General features: G+C 33.3%; 1 protein-coding gene across 2 annotated transcripts in view; it reads left to right on the forward strand.

Moving 5' to 3' along the window:
- Positions 1–17,809, forward strand: part of AGMO (alkylglycerol monooxygenase) — a 308,998-nt gene extending 291,189 nt beyond the window's left edge. The window contains exons 13-14 of one of the 2 annotated variants that reach the window (XM_033088864.1): positions 5,974–6,038; positions 11,657–17,809. In XM_033088864.1, coding sequence (XP_032944755.1) covers positions 5,974–5,994 — 21 coding nt within the window. In that variant the 3' untranslated portion in view covers positions 5,995–6,038; positions 11,657–17,809. The remainder of the gene's footprint in view (positions 1–5,973; positions 6,039–11,656) is intronic. The other variant, XM_033088863.1, reaches the window with a different exon arrangement.
- The last annotated feature ends 2,761 nt before the right edge of the window (positions 17,810–20,570 follow it).

The following is a 20,570-nucleotide window of genomic DNA, read 5'->3' on the forward strand; positions in this document are numbered from 1 at the left end:
TAATACTGTGTTGGACAATTTATTATTTTTCAGATAATAGAACTGAGAATAGACCTTAGTGATTTTTCTATTTCTACTCTGTCATTGGACAGAAAAAGAAACTGACACCTGAGAAAATAAAATGACTCAACCATTTCATGACAGAAAGGATGAGAACCCAGGTTTCAGGGCTCTCAGCCAGCGTTTATTCCGGGGCAGCAAACTTTGGAATCTTGATGACGTCTTGATCCTCATGATTGTGGTTTTCAAAAGTGATGGATGAGAGGATCCATTGGAATAAAGAAGTAAATATTAGAATTTCTATCTATAGTTATTTTGTCCTATCTTACTTTTAAACGAAATCCATTTTTATATGTTTTATAGTACACAAATAGTAATCGAAAATTTTAAAAAGTTAAATATAATGAGGGGAAGAGAAGTGTTAAATATTTTCAAAACAAAGTTTAGAAAATGCTGCTGTATTAGGTGACTGAACAACAATAGGGACAATAATTACAGTTAGCATAAACTGAAACTACTGACATTTGTTGAGCACTTGCATACATGAAACTCTTATCAGTTTTTATGTGCGTTATTTCAGATAATTGTTCCAACAACCTTGTAAGATGATTAGTGTTTGTCAGGTGAAGATACTGAGGCATAACAACATTAACTAACTTGCTCAAGATGGAACTCTGAGTCCAACCCACTTCTTTTGTATGAAAAATTACAACTCAAAACACTAGTTATGGGTGCTTTAGGAAACACTCTACCTGCTGAATGAAGGTAATTGATCACTTACTCAAGTAATGTAAGAATCTTATAAGGTAGCTGTGACAAATAGGATTTATTTCACAAATAAGCTAAGTTGCTAGGAAGTTTAACATAACTGTGATTAACCTCATTTTCATAAAACATTTTTTCTTTTATATTTAACCACAATATTGTGAAGATATTTCTCCCTGAAGATTTAGAAATAAAATTATACAAAAATACCAGCCTTCCATAAATATATTCATGAAAACTGTAGATCTAAGCTCTATGAATTCAGGGACTACATTACTCTCAACTGGGTTCTGTCAGCAGTGAAATGCCTGGCATGAAACAAGAGTGTGACAAATATTTGTATAATGAGTATAATCTAATATGGACTGGTTTAATGTAAATTTCTTGTGCATACATTCATCTTTGAAGTAGATGGCATGCTATTTTTTTCTTATGGACTCCACACCTAACACTAAATAAATAGTGAATACTTAGAATATTTTTAAGATTTGTTATTTTGTCAGTTGTGACTTTAATATACTAGATTTTCCTATATCGGATCTACACTGAAAATTTTAATTGTTTTGCAAGAGTTTTGCTTGTCTATCAGGGTGTTTACAATCAAGCAAAAAGTATGGATATAATTCCTTGCTGACATTTTTCTTACCATTCTTCCTCCACTAATGTCCCTTAAGTTTGGCCACATCCTTTGCCATTATATTGTCAATTCCATAGTAAAATATTTATCATGCTGTTGGCTTAGTTCCACTCAGAATTGTCTTGACTCAGCTTCACTTAATACATTTCTTTTTAAATTTGTCAATGGATATTTCAAGGAAAACGACTTATAACATATTATCTCTCATTTATTATAGAACTTTTGAGGAATATATTTTTCCATCATATTGCTCAGGATTCTCCCTGAAATAACATCTGTGTAAAAATAATTTTAAAGTAATTTGAGATATGAATAGGAAATTTAATGAAATGGGAAATATCAAAACAATAGTTAAGTAATAGGGGTGGGAGAGAGGTTCATTAGAAATTATTATTTATTCCATTTTTTGTGTCATAAATAAAATATTAAAACAAAAATCTTTTTGGGCCCTAAAAAATATACTGGCATTATAAAAACTTATGAAGAACATTGAATTCCATGTTCTTACAGGTTGAGGTACAAAATAGAAATATTTCAAACAACTATCTATAATTGTACTTACCTACTAAAATTTTACCCTATTTTGTAGGAGAATTATTTCCAGCAATAATCATATATACACATAGCTTTAAAAGCATCATTTTGACATATGACCATCAATGAGAAAGAATTGGCATTGCTAAAATCTCTGATATTCCAATTCTAAATATAATTCATGAATCCTTATCTGTCACTGTTCTCACTTTTTGTTCATTGAATCCTTTTAGCAAGAAAAATAGTAAATTTCAATAGTCTATCTTATATGTTTAGATTCTTTACAATTTAAAAAAATTGAGTCAATATTCACCATAATCTTGTGGAAAAAAAATAAGGAAGCTATTATCACCATTTTATAGAAACAGAAACTTGAAATTCTAAGAAACCTCCTGACACAAAATAACTTGTATTGAATTGGGATAACTTAATCAACTTATTTCTTTCCCAGAGTTCTGGTTTGACTAAGGTCACTTTATGTCCAAAACTAATTGCAGTGTGTATGTGATTTATCATTCTTTGTCTATTGACTAATTTACCAATGATATTCATATCTCCCATCAATAGCTTTGTTTTTGAATTGTTAGTTAATCACTTTACCAAAACTATTTTTCTAGAACAACTTGAAAAATATTCCCTGTGCTGCATTTATTTAGTAAGACTTGTTATTTGAAAGAGTCCAATTTAAAACCCATATCAAACAATATATACAACTGTCTTAAAGAAAATTATGGCAAAAACAGTAGATACATTGAAGAAAATTGGAATAGCCAAAGATCATTTTCGTGAAACACTGAGGTAAAAATAAATCAGAATCTTAATGTAAAAAGTAAATGTAGTTTTGTTCTTGGTGACAGGAAGTCACTGTGTTATACAAGAAATTGAACAGTCACCTAAAAACATAGATTACTGAAGCTCCGATTCTGTTCTTCCAATGTTTATATAGATTCTCAATCTAAAATGTCAAATATAGAAAACATTAAAAATAATAAACCTGCATTTATGACCTATGAGCATAACTGAGTCATTTAAATCAGTTTTCCAATAGCAGATCCAACAAGCAGATATATATGTACATATATTTTTAATCAGAGAAAATTCATCTTAATTAGAATGCAAATCAAGATCTTCTTTAGGTTTCTGGGCCTGATGTTAATATAAACAGAGAACCTCATATAATATTTCATGGGTATATTTTCTTGGATATTTTTTATATATATTAAGAGTTAAAATAGTATTTTAAAGTATATGTGAGTGAAAAGGAAAATTTACTATAATGCAAATGGATAATGCAACATCTGATTGTTTTTTGCCTGGGTTGTGGAAAAAATAAGACAGAAAATAAGACAAAAAAATAAAGTGGACTCTCAAAGAACATTTTGATCTCATTGTTTCATGAAGATAACAAATATATGTATTCTTACCCCTGAAATGTGGAAATTTCATTTTTTCAATTATCTCTGTATAATTTGAGTTCTTTCCCAGCAATACATTATGTTATGTTTTCTTCAATAATTTTTGCTTTCATATTAAAGCCATTATTATTATCATCATCATCATTATCATTACTTGGAGCAGAGATACAGGGTGTTGGTACAGGCTCACACCTTTTTTATAGCTTAAAAGCTAGAAAATATGCTCTTCGAATGTTTGTAGTGTTTATGTAATCAGTACCTACATTGCCAAGGCTTATTGAAAACAGCTGGGTGCCTGCTGCCTGCCCCCACCCTTTGTTGGAACTGTTGCCAGAACAGGTAGTCAAAAATGGAAAGTAAGGGAAAATTCAGGCATCTGTGGTGTCTCTCAGGAAAGCAGCTGTGGCTTCCTTAGGAAACAGTCATTGTTTCCCATCAGCCAAGACTGTATACCCTTGGGTCCAGTTCTGGCGTAGCTGGCCTAGTAGGATGCAGTTTATGACTTAGGACTTACGCGAGAAACCATTTGGGCAGTCCCATCTCTGGCAGAACATTGAGAGAAATCCGTCAATATGCAAGCCATATGTGGGCTGTTGGCGTTCTATTTAGCCTACTCTGGGAGGTTCCCATTTACTGGGGCTCTAATCATCCCTTTGACACAAGCAAAAACAATACGAAGGGATCTTTTCAAAACATATCTTTCCAAGATATACTGTCCTGTTTTTAAAACCAGACATCACTATTATTTCTGTAAACATCGCATTTTTTTTCCTAGAAATGAACACATTTTTTAGGAGGCTTGTTTTGTTTCCTAGATAGCAGGCAAGTACACGGGATCTTTTTAACAGCACACTAAAAATCCTGGATTAGCAGTATTGAATGAAATTCTGCGTTTGTAAACAGATGCTCTTCCAGATATAAATTTTTGTATATCAAGTGTTAAAAATTGTTATCCATGTGAGATGACCTAAGCTCTTGATTTATGTCAGAGATACTCCAGGAGCCAGCTTTTGCTTTGAAGGATACACTGAAAATCAGTATGCTGTTGTGATGGTGTTATTTGGCAGGGACTGCCACTCACTGACCATAAAAATGGCATTTTGATGATTAGGACTGAATGGTTTTCTTGATAAGTTTAGTTGAAACACAAGCTCTGATTTTATAATGTAAATGCTCTAAACTTCAGTAGTCAAAAATAAAAGGGTATTAGAAAGTTTTCGTACTTTTAATTTCAGATTAAATATCAGGTTTTTCATTATTACAAAGAGTTCTGTTAGAACACTTAAGGACCAGAATTAATCCAGCAACATTTTATTCAAAACTCTCCAGTTTCAAAACATACCAAATTTTGTGCCAAGGTTAGGCATACTCAGGAAAATTAAATGATATTTTATTTCTAGTTGTAGCCAGAACTTATTTGCAGAAATATGAAAGTGAAAAAAGAAAGAAAGAAAGAAAAAGAAATTTAACTACTAAATTTAAAAATTTACTGCATTCTGTTATACTTCAAAAAAAAACTGCAGTGATAGTTTTTAGAGCAAGTGTTTGGTTATTTTCTATCAGTTGCCCATCATTAATTTTAATACATAAAAATGACTCAGCACAGAGTCAAACTAGATAATGTTTATTCAGTGTCTTCTTATATTTTCTACACTTGTCTTAATCCTAACTTTATAAAAACTATAACAGGCTTTCCTTAAAATTTTTAATTGCTGTCACATCCATGAAAAGTAAAAAATGTGAGGTTCCATGGTAAATGCAAGAGGAAGATTTTTAGTGTAAAAACATTGTTTCCATAATTTACACTTTCCTAAGATATTTTTCCCAACAGAATGGTCAACAGTAACACTAACATTCATTCTGAAAAATTATATTGGGTTCTTTATTAATTTGACCTCATTACAATTTTCTCTCCATGACTCCATATTGTTTTCTCTCCTGTAGATTAAAAAAAGGAAAAGAAAAGAAAGTTCTAAAAAGTCTTACTCCTCTATGTCATTAAGAACTTGGACAATTAGAAAGATATAAAGTCAGCCTTTAGATTTTTTGTTTGTTTTGTTTTTTAATTTATTTTTATTATTAATTTCAGGTGTACAAAACAATGTAATAGTTAGACATATATACTCCTCACAAAGTGATAATCCCCTCCCCCAATCTACTACCCCTTTGACATCGTATATAGCTGTTACAGTTCCACTGACTCTATTCCACATAGTCAGGCTTTAGTTTTGACAAGGCAATATTCTGATCATCCTATGGTGATACATCATATCTAATCAACGTTGATTGTCTCTTTAATTTTCTTGTATTTGTTAATTGTGGTAAGTTGGGCATTCTTTATACCTATCCTTCATACAAACTTTAAACTAAAAAGGAAAAATAATAATAATCTGGAAAAAACTAAGAAGGAAGTCTGAATATCGAGAGTATGTGTATTAAAATATCTAGAAATCTTCCAGAAAATTGATATAAATCTAAGATGTACCATCGTAAGTTTGTATATCTATAAAGACACTTTATTCATAACTTTGAATTCAAAGATGAAAAATCCACAGATGTTTTTGTGAAATGTAGTATCTATTTTCACTTTATGCTAATTATGTTCTATACAATTTCCCCCAGATGGGTTCGCATGCACAGTAGCTAATTCATGCCAACTGTCTTCAAGTACGTTCTCTGTATTGTAGATAGGTTTTAGAGATCTCTTGGTGGTCTCAAATCTTCTTATTATTATTTATTCTTTTCAAACATTATTGTGATAGCTTAAATGTGATATGTTTGAACAATAATATATTCTATAGGAGTATTGTTGAAAAGGATACACATACTTTTGAGCAGTTTAGACTCATAAATCAATTATTGCGCATAATAAGGTAATCATGTCTGGGGAACTGAAGAAGTGGTTGCAATAAAGTTTCTGAAGTGTTTTCTAAATTAACCGAGTACTTCTTTTTCAGTAAATTATGAGGGTCCTTTGCCTCCAATGAGTAGTAAAATAGTGAATATCTGATTTTTCACGTTTCGGAGTTCAGCTAAATTACTTAAAAACTTTGTTCTAACGTTTATTTGGTGTTTATTTTCTTTAAAAAAAACTTAATTGTGGTATATTTAGTATAGTCTCTTGTTTAAAAAAGTATCAGAAGATAATGATTAAGAAAAATACATATTCTCTTCAACTAAGGCATTGTTATCACATGGGTATTCACATAAACTTTCTTTTTATATTGTTTTTCCTTAGTGAAGAATTTTAATATAAATATTTCAAACTAATGTAAAAATAATGTTTTTATTTAAAGTCTAAATAGTAAATCTTTTTAAGACCACATATTAAACATAGCTGTGATTGTATCTGCTCTTGACGAGGGTATAGAAATAAACACAGGAGAATCAAAGACTTCCAAGTAATAGGTGCCATGTCTGGAAATTATTTCTCTTAAGACTTTTGTTTGTTTGTTTGCATATGACTAAGTATTTTGGTCATATATAAGTATACTGGAAGTGAGATCAATAATTCTCAATATCTTTTGAGTTGGAATTTGTCAAATTGTGTTCTTGCAAACTTCTAGGGGAAAATATCTATCAGTACCTACTATCTTTCTAATGTTTTCATTTCAGGACTTTTAGTACATTTGGCTCCAATTTCTACTCTAGCTCTGTTTGTGTTTATTTGTTGTTTTGCATTGATAGGAAATAGAGATATTTTGTAGCAATTCAGTTTTGATCTCTGTTTAAGTTCTTATCTCTAAAAAAATCAAAATATATGTTAAAAATATATATTTAACAAAGAATTGGTTTTATTTTTCTCCAATTAATTTCATAAAACTCTGTGTTTGATGCGTTTTCATTAAAATAAATTGCTGCTGTTTTGGTTGTGATAGCTGTGTTAATTGGCAGTTAACTGGCATTTTGTGAACCTTACCAATGTCACAAAAATAATTTTTAGTTAAAAATATACTCTTCCGTATATAGACAAGGTGTGATTTGTTAGGGATATAAAAAGGGAGATTCATTTCAGGAGAATTTACACAAGGGAGTAAGTGGTAATATGTTTTATAATTACTTGAAAGTGATAAACTCTCAAATCTTCAAAAAAATACTATTTCATATTTAAAATATTTCCAGTTCCTCCCTTTGCAAGGTAAAATTTCGCAAGAATCTTTACCTATTATTTACAAAATGCCTTAGTTTTTTTTAACTTGTTTGTTCCATTTTTAGTGATTTAGTGTACATAATTATTTTACCACTATGAATAGACATAAAATTAAATGAGCTGTATCTCAATGAGTGTTTTCCATATCAATATTTGTAACAATAAATACATGTTTGGGAATCGAAACAAATTTGAACTATTTCAGAGATTTTATTTCTCTTGTGGGTAATTTTTTAAGTATGTTAAAGCTTTCATTTTGTTTGTAAGTTTATCTAATGGCTAAATGATTTGAGAAGTGTGGGGTGTGGCTAACTAGTTCTAATGAAAACTATCCACTGCTCAAGGTGATATTTGATTTTCTTTGTTCATTGGGTTATTTATTAATAAATATAGTAGGTGGATTTAAACCAAGAAATATAGATATATACGTAGGTATAAGAACAATCCATTAGATTTGTAATTTAAGGGGTAGCAGTTTGAGGAGATGCCACGTGCACACAAATACTTCTTCTTATACAATTTTCTCCCTTTAAGATTAAATGGCTGATAGGTTCATATGTAGAGCTATTTTTAATCTTAAAACACAAACATAACCAGCAGAATAACACGTCAGTTCCCACTGGTGCTTTATTATGGATTAGTGGCTCAGATTAGCCACCTGCCAATTGATGAACTTTTTAGAAAGGGGTGAAGGAAACATGGAGAGCATCTGCATGGGACAAAGTTCAGGTATCAGAGTCAAGGGCCCTGGGAAGTCAAGGAAATAGCCTGAAGACCAGGGCCCCTAATGATGTGTTAGCACAAGGAGGGCTTGACACCAAGAGTGAACTTCCTCTGTTTCATATTTTGAATCCAGCTGTTAAAATCATGGGATACACTTAGGATAAAATAAGTACTCATTGAGTTTGTACATCTCCTAAAACATATCTGTAGATTAGGGAAGAATATTGCAAAAACCCACTATGATTGCCATTTTATTCTTATAAAAGCCTAAGTAGTAATTCTCCTATCTTAATTTAACAAATAATTGACTGAGAAATGTGTTAATGAATGATCTAAAGTGATACTCGTAATCTAATCAACTATGAAAGACTTAAATAAACAGCTTAATATGAAATCAAGAGAAAGTTTGGACCAGAGAAAATATAAAGTGGAATGACTACAATAATCAAGTGGTTATATTGAGCCCATGTTGAATAATTTTGTAATTTAACATTATGTATTAAATGTATAGTTAGATCAAACACACGCACACACACACACAGAGACAGACATATTCAAAATTATAGAAGCAAATCTGTTTTCCTTGCTTATTTTCTAATGGAACAGTGTTACTATTTCAGAGTTATACACATTTTCAGAAGGACATATTCATTTTCTATAATTTCTATGCCCCTGTGCCAATCTGGATTTCATTATATATATAAAAAACTCCATTTACGTAAAATATTGATTTTGAAAAGGTCTCAGAAACCTAGCATTTTCTGACTCAAAAATCACTAGGAAAGTGCAGGTGATGACTAAAAAAGAGGAAATGAATTCACTATTGATGTTCATATTCATTAAACTGACTTTCAAGGATGTGCGGTTAGATTTTCTGGGGGACACTAAGTAAATGAAAAACTTCATCTCAGGCTCTGTTATTTTGTAGTTTGTGATTTCTTGGTAAACCACATAAATTCTGAGTTCCCCTTGCTTTATCAGCAAACTGGTTACCAATCTTCCATGGTTTCTGATAAGAATTAAACATCCTAATCTTGCAAAGGTACCTAGGACAATGCCTAGCTGAAGCAAAGGTCTCACTGTGCAGTAATTTAAATCTGAATTTGACCTCTATGCATCACCTTCTTCTCCCCATCTATTTGGAGGAATCACACATATGGACCTAGAAAAAAATAAACAGAGAAACCAAATAAAACTGCAAAGGGTGCAACATTGCAATTTTTTTAGTAAGAAGCTAAAAGCATTTTAGAAAATTAGAAAAGACAAGATCTCTGTGTTTTAGTTAAGGATGGACCTTAAAGGAAGTAGCACTTGATTGTGAAATGGTGGATTAACAACCAACGTATCAACAAAAATTCTAATCTTTTTCACTCGTTTTGTTAAGTCGTAAATTCTTAATATTTCTGGGATTCCAAATGAATGTGTGGATCATCTAGGGGATGGGGAGGGAAAAAGAGAAGAATTATGGCATACTCACAAAATTTTACCTACACTGTTAGAGGTTTCAATGGAATCATTCTCTCTCAACTTCACTCATGGAAATAATCCTTGTAAACCTAGGCACTAGATTCAAAAGCAATTAAAAACTTTTTTGCCAAATTTCAGATTCTACTATCTTACACAACACAAGATATCATTAGTTGCTCAATGAGTATTATGGATCCAAATGAAACTATCCTGATATTATAGATTTATCATCTCTGTCCCATTTGAAAATTGTCTTCTAAGCTACCCCTCTGTCAATATTAACCCATCTTCATAGACAAGTGTAATTCACTGCACAATCTAAGGCCTTTCACAAATACTCTCCAATCCTAGTATTATTTTACCTGGCACCATCATGAGAAATCCCATGAAGTCACTTTCCTTGAATTACAGTCAAAAGAAACAAAATCAAAACCAGACTTTAAATATATTATATTTGATTTCTGTAGTAACTCCCAAATGTTAATATTATTCTTGACTTCTGCTTCAATACAATGTTGATTTTATTTTGGGTTTTCTTGTTTTGTTTTGTTTTGTTTTCATATTGTGGATGTCATAGGCTGAAAGGGCCGCATGGATTTGAAGAAAACTATCATATTGGCTTATGTAAAGAATACTCGTTCTCTGCAAAGAACCAGAAGGTTCATATGAAACTGAATAACCTACTGATAAAATCTAAATATCAATGTATAGGAGGGTTTATTATGTTTTTTATGTTGTTTTCCATGTTCAGTCTTTAATAGAAAAATTACCACAGTTCAGGGTATTTTCTATGAATTAATGGCTGGCCTCAGTTAATGGCCTGGACTTCACTTCAGTCCATCACCCCAGAATGTTCCCCATGCCTCCCTCTTATTACTTAAACATGCTCCTTTGTAGAGTTTTATGGATCTTTCAGAATAGTGGTCTTCTTTCAGGAGAGAGGCAACTGGTCATATTTTAATAGTTTGGAGAGGAAGTTAGCACAATAAGAAACTCTTATTGGAGAAACTCTTACATAGCTATCCTAGTAACCCCAGCTGTTTGAGCATCACTCTTTTTCACCATCATACTAATAACACCTAAAATGGAGATCATGTAAGCAATCCTATAGCTTATTTTGGTGTGTAGGTAATAGTAAGGAGAAGAGTTAGCTTAGCAGAGATCTGACAATCTAAAGACTATGACTAGGGCCTAGATTTTACGTCAAGAGAAGTAGACGGACGTGTATTGTAGCATTATGGCGTTTTGATTATGCATAGTGAAAAATTCTGCAACCATGAATTCTTACTAAGGATGACTGTATAGTCATTCCTATTAGGATTCTTAGAAATCAAGAGTTTTATTTGGAGTGATTTATTGGGAATATGTGGTATTACTTAAAAGTAAAGAGGAAACTCAATAAACTCTTCTGGCTGCTGATTATGACTTAGTTATATCTGCAATTTTAAGGAGAATTTGGCTGTTATATTTTTGTAAAATCAAAAGACTGAGAAAGTAAGTCAGCAGTAGTGTTAAGAATTTAATTCATGTAGTAGATCACGTTGCCTAAAAGAGGAATTATTCTTTAATAAGGTTTTTATTTCTCCTTTTCCAAAAGTTTCTTAAACTATATAAATAATAAGATCATTTAATACAATACATACAACATGCAGTATGCTCAAATGCAGAAGAAAGTTCTATTTTATTCAATATCTACCTTACTTAGCCTCATCCCTATAAATGACCCAGATTTGTAAGATTAAAAAAAAAAAGTCATAAAAACAAAGCTTTTTACTCCCACTCTTGTCCTCACATAATGTTTTTGAAGCTGGGTTGGCTAAATTCTATGAACAACTGCTACATTCAATTTGAATTATTTAACTGCCTAAGACATTTCTGTTTATTTTCTCCACATTGTTAACTTAGTTGAATGAAAGGATTGATTCAATTTTAATTGTTTTTCCTTTTTGTGTTTTATTTCTTCAGATTTTTTTTTCCATCTGCATTGCTTTCTGGGGAGTAAGAAGCATGAAACAACTTGCCTCTGGCCTTTGGAAATAAGTTTGTACACAATTCTCTTGTTTTAGTCAGTTGTCTACAACCACAATATATTACTACTGACTATAAAAAATAATTATCTTATATAGTAATTATATAAACCATGCATTTAATGAAAGGTAAATATGCTTATTTACTCTTGATCGCTTTCCACATTTATTATTTTCTATTAAAATAAAAGTCAGTTGCAGTTACTTTCCTTTATTGCTAGGGTTGAAAACAAATTATTTCAAATATAATGATATTTTTAATATATCCACTGGTAGCATCTACGCCAATGGAAAAAGGAAAGGAGAAAACTTAAAGACAGTAAAACGAATGAAGAATTCATTTGCATTGAATTCCTTTTCTTTTTGCTAAAGTTGTGATTGTGTTCTGTGCCATTGAATCTGCTCCGACTCCTTGTGACTCTGTGAATGAGTGATGTGCATAATGTCCCGTCCTCAACAGCCCTGCTCAGCTCGTGGAGACTCAATTCTAGGGCTACTTTTATGAAGTCAATCCATCTCATATTTGGACTTCCTCTTTTCCTGCTGCCTTCTGTTTTTCCCAGCATTACTGTCTTTTCTAAAGAGCCCTGACTTCTCATAATGTGCCTGAAGTAGGACAACTTCAGTTTTGTCAATTTTGCCTCCAGTGATGTTTCTGGCTTAATTTGCTTTGGGAACCACTTGTTCATGTTTCTCTTGGTCCAAGGTATCTATCGAGCTCCCCTCTGACACCATATTTCAAAAGAACACTTTGCTTTTTTTTCTTATCAGTCTCCTTCACTGTCTAACTTTCACATCTCTACATAGTAATTGGGAATAAGAGGGTGTGGATGATCTGAGCCTTGGTCTCTAATGACACATCTTTGCTCTCTTGATTATCTTTCCTAATTCTTCCATTGCTGCCCTGCTGAGTCTCAGCCTTCTCTTGATTTCTTGGCTTCAGTTTCCATTTAAAGTGATAACTGAATCAAAGTAAGTAAAATCTTTAACAATTTCAATATCTTCCTTGTCTATGGTAAAGTTGTATATTTCTTCTCTAGTAAGGATTTTTGTCTTCTCAATGTTCAAATGCAGTCCAGCTGTGGCACTTTCTTCTTTCACTTTCATCAGAAGTCATTTCAGATCATTATTACTTTCTGCCAATAAGATGGTGTTATCTGCATATCTTAAGTTATTGTTATTTCTTCCCTCAATTTTTACTTCTCCTTCCTATCTGAGTCCACCCCAGTTTTTCATATGATACATTCTGTGCACAGATTAAACAAAAAGGGAGATAAAAATGTACCTTTTCTGACATCTTTGCTATATGAAACCATACTACTAAAATTGTACTTACACACATATTTGTCATCAAAAAAATGTGTAACATTAGTTGTCTACCTTAGATTACATTTACTTTAGAAAACCCCATAAACTAAGGAATAACATTACAGAAAAAGACATCACGGAAATGAAAATAAATAGGATTTGTCAGAATTAGTTTATTCAACAGATTAATTTGTGTTACATATTTCTAATATGTTTGGTCAATTTGCAGATTTGGGGGCATGCAGTAATTCAGTGTTATTTTAAAGTATCCCGATAATGTTAATAAAACTCTCTACATAAAATTGCCCCAGTCAGTGCGTGTACATTATTCATTGGGATTGTAAAAATCTGCCAAGTGTTTCAAAACAAGGGAACTGACAAAGATAAGTAGGGTAAGGTTCAAAGGGGGAAAGATTGAAAATGGTTCAATTTTCTTTCTTCCCTTCTTCCAATATTTCTTAGATGGAAAGTTACAGTTTAAGTAATCAGAGTTATAAGCACTAAATCAATTAATACTGTCCTTTATTGAGCTTTGCCGATATTCATTGACAGGTTAAAGACACCAATCAGTTGTTGAACCTCATTTAAAAATGTATGTTATTTAAGCTTTGAACAGAGAAAAATATGGAATATTAAAAGAATCACGTTTCAGGTGTCTATGTGGATTCATGAGGCAGGCTTAAAGCACATTTGTTTTTCAAACTGGAAAAGCAGAGGGAGATTAAATTTTACATAACAGACAAATTAACAAATTATCTCTCAGTCGTCAGAGGTAGGACTTGGCTTGGCTTCATTCATCTGTTTATACTTCTTAATTTAACACAGAGTAGAGCAAATACTTAAACCCATAACAAACATTAAATCCTACTTTTGTCCCTACCAACAGCTCTTGCTGGACTTTGCACATAATAGAATCGTGTTAAAGCTGGGGGCCCTCTGCTGGCTTGACATTGCTGTTTTTAGCCTAAAATTTATGAATACCCATATTCTACATCCTAAGGACTCTTCAGTCTATAGGTTACACCCTTCAGCAATGACAAAGAGAAGAAGGTTTAACAAATCTCTAATGTAGGTTTTTAGTATGCCAGAATAATTTAATGGTTTCCCCATGAGTCATGTATAAATATTTATGTATGCTTGAGTATATGTGAATTTATAGGAGTGGCCTCAAAATGAGGTTAATAGTGGAAATAAAGAATCCAAAAATGATAAAAGATGCTTTTATGGTAAAGTTCAGTTTGAAGCAAACTCAAATTTACCCACTCTCTTTTTTTCCTCTCAGATATCCTTGCTGATTATAAATGATTTTCTTTTAGAAATGCAGACATTTTCAAGCTACAGATTTCCAGGCCTTTCAAAGTGGAGGTGATTCCCAGATAAGTAGTGTTCCCAGGTCCAGTGTGTGTTAACTGGGGCATTTTGTTCTTCACCTTCAACCTTGCTAATTTTCCAGTCCAGTTTTCTCTTGCCAAGGACTAATACCTGATGACAGATCATATAACTATTATTAATGTTGTAAATTGATCTTGAGTGATGCCATGTAATTTATGCATACTCTTGACTGGAAGCACTTTAACTCTCATTCTCTCAAGAGGAAAAGCACTAAATATAGGAATCATGAATTACTCACCACTTCTAATAAAGGGATGCAAACTGACTTTGCAGATAATTGTAAAGATTCTCAAGTTTACTAATCTCCCATAGGGATAGAGAGAGGGAAGGTACCTTTGTTTATTGAGCACTACTCAACTAGCATTATTTGATTTAGTCTCTAAAATCCTGGAAACTAAGTGCTGTTAATACCATTTTGCAGAAGAGAACTCCGAGGCTGAAGAGGTTAAGAAACTTGCTCAGGCATGTAATGCATAATTGGTGGCCAAAAGAAAAATTTAAACCTGAAGTTCAACATCAAACTCCCTGATGTTTCTCCATTCCATGATATCAGATATCCAAGGCAAATCTTTTAAAATATATAGGCTCGAGAGTTTAAGTTCAGAGTAATTCCTATTCAATTTGATGCTCCAACATACAAAATAAAGCTCAGAGGAGGTACTTTAGTTATAGGATGGATTCATTCACTGGGTGAATGGGTACAGAACTTCTAATCTTTCTAAGCCTGATAAGGTTTTAGGTTTATTTATAGAATTGCCATATGTCTAAAATAAATCCATTCCTATATTTGATTTGATTTGTTGGAATTGCCTATTTCTTTCACTCTTTTTCTTATATCACTTACTTTCCCTTTACCATGTTCTTCCTAATTATTTTTGTTAAACTTAATCATCTCATGGCCATGACGTTTAGCAATGTGTGGCTCTATAATTGTGTATCTGAAATTCAGTTAATCACCAAACTATATGAACCCTTGTTAAATTTAATATAACTCGCTTACGTTATTGTTTAGAGAAGTGCTCAAATTTTACTTTACTGGTGGTAGACAATTCAGTCATTTAGTGTGGAATCTGAAATACAACTCTTGAGTAGAACTCTTTAAAGTAAGGCATACATTATGGTGGACAGAAATGTGATTTATCACGGAGAGCCATGGTAGTTAGAAAATGAGCTCCCTTTTTTATCCCCCATCCTTTCTTTCTTTACTTTTTGTATATTTGCAGCTTCCAGGATCCCAAGGAAAGATTCCAATCACAAAGGCTAGTTTGGCTTTCAGAATCTTAAAACATTTTTGATACCATGACTTTCATCAGCACTATAAGAGCAGTCTAGGCTCCATTTTAAGCCTGCCTCAGTGAAAGAAAATTTAACAGAAAATGTTCTACCTAGTCTTATAGTATTTTTTTTAAATCGCACTCTACTCTGCCACCCTTTCTTCTCAATAGCATAACAAATTAAACTCTTCCCTCCCCAAAGACTCAGAAAAAGTTATTAGCAGAAGAAACAAATAAAGCATTGATACTTTTCTCCTGTGGGTTGCCTCCTTTTTGGAATTCCACGACTCTAATATCTCTCTAGTCAAAATTCCAGCTATTCCAGAAATCCCAGTATCCATCAATCATGAATTCAATCTTTCAATCCTTGGGTGTCCTCTTCCTTTGTTTTAGCAGCAACAGATCCAAAAATCTAACTTGCATATTTACATTATAGAAAACAGGAAGAAGTAGGCTTTGTCTTTATGCATTAGGATTATCCGTGGATCTTTTTAAAAATGAAAAGGCCTGGTAGGAACATTGGAATTTTGATTTAGTAAGAACACAAGCCTCAAAACCCAGTGTGATCATTGGATGTTTCAGGTTCTGCATCGAAAAAAATGTGAGCACTGATCCTGACCATGTCTACGGTTCCTGTAACTCTGACCTTCCAATGATCAGCTTATACAAATTACTTCTATATTTTATAGTAGTATGCTACATTTCTTTTAAAACTATGATCAAATTTGGACTTAGATCAATAATGAGTTAATGAGGTTTTATTTCAGCGTATGCTTATTGGAATCAAGCCAATGGGGACAAACTTCGAAGACAAGGGAACTATTACGGTATAGTACAAAAACTAAACTTCACCCTCATCCATTTAAGAATCCTAGAACAATTTATAAATTCTAATTCTTACTTTACAGACATTCTTCTCTTTCTAATGCCTATGTGTGTTTTCTTTGCTCTCTGTGTTTTCTTTGCGTCCTTCCACTTCTTCTCCCTTCCTTATCTTTTCTATAACAATTAAGTTAAAACAGTTTTATATGAAATGTGGTCTACCTTAACTTCTGATTTACTTGTTGATAAATTACTTCCTTGGCCTTCTTTTCACTCTTTTGGAGTGAAAAATCTCAGGTAGTTCCTTAGTGAATATTTCCTCTCAAATGAAAAACAAACAAACAGCTGTTCACTGCGTATATAGCCCTTGGAAATCTACACAAACAAGTCAGGAAATTCAGGTCATTGGATATACGTGAGTGTGGTCAGCTCTGTGGACCAGCAGTGAAAGTCCCAGAACACAAAAGGAAATTGCTTACTGTATCAGAAAAGCATTCAAGTTTTAAATGTATTACGAAATGTGAACGGTAAACAACACTTATTTAAGGAACTATTGTAGCATTTTTTTAGAAATGCAATCTATCAGCTTAAAAAATGCAACAAGAATAGCTTTCCCTATCTTTACTTCTCTGTACTGGAACATATGAGAGGTAAATATCACATATAAAAGTTAGCTTTATTTGGGTATGTTGATGATTGAAATTCATAGCCACAACTCTGTGTCCTCAGGAGACCCACCACGTGGTGGGGAAATGCTGCAGATGCTGCTGATAGTAGAGAGATTGCCTCTTAACATTCTATTGGCTGACAAATTCAGCCAGCAGTGATTGCAACACCAAGTTGAGCTGCCTTTCAGTACGGTAATGGAATGGAGGCTTTGAAAATTTTATAGAATGGCAACTTATTTTCATAGGTCTTTGGAAATCAAAAAATAAATCCTAAAGTAAGTCAAAATCAATTGGAATCTTTTCTCTCGAGGATGTTGTGAACCCCTATTTGTAAATCCCTTTAATAATACAGGTCAATTTCTTCACGGTAGTTCTTACTACTCCCCTAATTCCTTGGAGACTTTTGTTGGTGGGTTACTGCCATTTTCTCCAATACTCCTCTTCCATAATTCTCAGTAATTCAGTATTTCCATAAATTCTACTATCCTGGCATCTCAGTTCCTTGATTTTCTTGCCCCAATGATTGTGCTATCCACTTTACATAAGCCATGTTGTCATTAACAATAGCTGCAATTCTGCCATAGTCTCAAGTTCAAACATCCTACTGTCTCATCACTGCATCCTTCCTTTCCAGCTCAGTACCTTTGGTACTCTACTGCCAACATTTGCCCCACTGAGACATTTCTACCACTTCTCCATTGTCTCGCCCTTCCTCATGTATTTACTTACTTTTTTAGATCTTGAATTTCATGGCCGATCATTATAGTAGCTGTTTTGGTATTACTGAATCACAAAAGGGATTAAATCAAGCTGTCGGTCTCCTCTGTGTCTGCACTCTTATAGCTAAATGTGCATAGAGAAAAGCACACAACCACGAAACTGCTCTCAGCTATCCATGATTACATACCCCAAGTGAGCTCTTAATTCCATCTAGCAATCATATGACACTTTACAGTTCTATTCACTCTTCTATGGTGCTCGATGACTGTTTCATACTCTACAAACTTTCAACATGTCTTCAGTCTTGGTTAATGACCTAGTTCCTTATTTCATTGAAGAGAAACAAAAAAACGTAGAAATCATCAAGGAGAACTTCATCTAATATACCTTCTAACCCTCTTCCTATTAATGAGCTGTTCCTACTCTACAGTAGGGAACTCTAAAAGGGATTTAATCCCTTTTGTGATTCAGTAATACCAAAACAGCTACTATAATGATCGGCCATGAAATTCAAGATCTAAAAAAGTAAGTAAATACATGAGGAAGGGCGAGACAATGGAGAAGTCGTAGAAATGTCTCAGTAGGGGCAAATGTTGGCAGTAGAGTACCAAAGGTACTGAGCTGGAAAGGAAGGATGCTTGCAACCCCAGTTCCCATCCACCCGAGCTTACTCAGATATAGCTTCTGTAGTTCTCAATTTTCCTCTGTCTACTGGATCATTCCTATCAACATACAAAAATACTGTTATTTTTTTCCCCAACTTAAAAAAAAAAAAATTTACTTTATTCCTTCTTTGCTTCCAGCTAGCCATATTTATCTCTATTACTTTACCTTAAATTTCCTTCAGAGAATTATCTATAATCTGTTTTTCCAGTTTCTCTCCTTCCATTTTCCCCTTGGACACACTCTAATTGGCTCATGCCACCCCACTGCTCTATTGAAATTGCTCTTATAAAAGTCAGCACAACACCCATTGTTGTTAAGCCCAATGGCCAGTTCATAGCCGTTATTTTACTTGACTCTTCAGCAGCATATGACACTGTTACCACACTGTCCTCCTTAAAATACTTTCTGCTCTCAGTTTGCAGGACAACTCACTCACTTAATTTTTCTCTGGACTCATGGCCTCCTTTTGCTGGATTTTCTCATCTCCTTATCTCCTAATCCTCTCAGTGTTCAGGTATAGAACTCCATCCTTGACCATTCTTAATTGTCTACACTCACTAGCTAGATGTCATCATCCAATCTCATAGGGCTAACACCATCTATAGGCTGAATACCCCAGATGTGTATCTTTGGCCCATAATCCCCCCTTAATTACAAAATTACAAAACTTGTACCCTATTGAGTTTGACTCTTCAAATACAGTAAAGAAAATCTCACATAACACTTACTATGTGCCACACACTATTCTTTGTGTTTTACATGTATTAACTCATTTAATCCTCACAACAACCTTCTAAGGTAGATAGTATTACCCACTTTTCAGCTGGAAAAACTGAATGGGAGAGAGATTAAACAATTCATAGAAGATCACACAACTAGCAATGGAGATTCCAGGATTTGAACCAGGATTTGGTTCCAGAATACATACTCTCATTCCTTATAGCTATGCTGCACCACTTCTCATATTAGGCATAATTGTCATGGGACCCTCTTTTTCCCTCATACCCCACCCAACAAACATCCAGCGATATGTGTTGAATGACCCTCAAAATATATTCAGAACTTCATTGCTTATTACATCCCTTTAACCTGCACCACTTTCGTTCAAGCCATTAGCATTTCTTCTTAATATAATACCTCAAAATTTGTCTCACTTTTTCTAACTCACTTCTCTTTAGTCTATTTTCAGTATGCAACCAGAATAAGTCTGTTAAGATATACCATGTAATAGTATTCTTCTTTTTAAAACCCTTCTATGTCTACTTATTTCACTCAGAGTAAAAACTAACACATGTACTACGATATGTAAGATCGTACATTGTCTTTCTTGTTCATATTACTTCTCTGAATCCGTCTCCTACAGCCCTCATCTACTTCTCTCCAATCACATTGGACTCTTCATCTTTCAGATTTCCCTGAACCAGCCTCAGAAATTTATACTCACTGTTTCATGTCCCTGGAACGTCTTTGTCCAGATGTTTGCATTACGGGTTGAATTGTGTCCCCCCAAATTCATATGTTCAAGTCTTAACCCCTTTCCCCACCTAAAAATGTGCCCTTATTTGGAAATAGGGTTGTTAAAGATGTAATTAGTTAAGATAAGTTTATATGAGAGTAGCATGGACCTTAACTCAATATGACTGGTGTCCTTATAAAATGTGGAAGTTTGGGCAAATACACACACAGGGAGAAAGTAATGTTAAAATGAAAGCAGAAATCGAAGTGATGTATCCACCAAAGAACAACAAAGATTGTCAGCAAACTACCAGAAGCTAGGAGAGAGGCATGGAACATATTCTGTCTTACAGCTTCAGAAGGAACAGACCTTGCTCACAACTTCATCTTGGACCTATAGCCGCCGGTACCCTGAGACAATAAATTTCTGTTTAAGCCAACCAGTTTGTGGCACATTATTACAGTAGCCCTAGCAAACTAATGCATTTTGTATGATTTGCTCTCCCATCTCACTTGGTCTTTAATCAAATGCCACCTTCTCAATGTA

Source organism: Rhinolophus ferrumequinum, chromosome 20 (assembly GCF_004115265.2).
Source record: "Rhinolophus ferrumequinum isolate MPI-CBG mRhiFer1 chromosome 20, mRhiFer1_v1.p, whole genome shotgun sequence".
Taxonomy (NCBI): Eukaryota; Metazoa; Chordata; class Mammalia; order Chiroptera; family Rhinolophidae; genus Rhinolophus; species Rhinolophus ferrumequinum.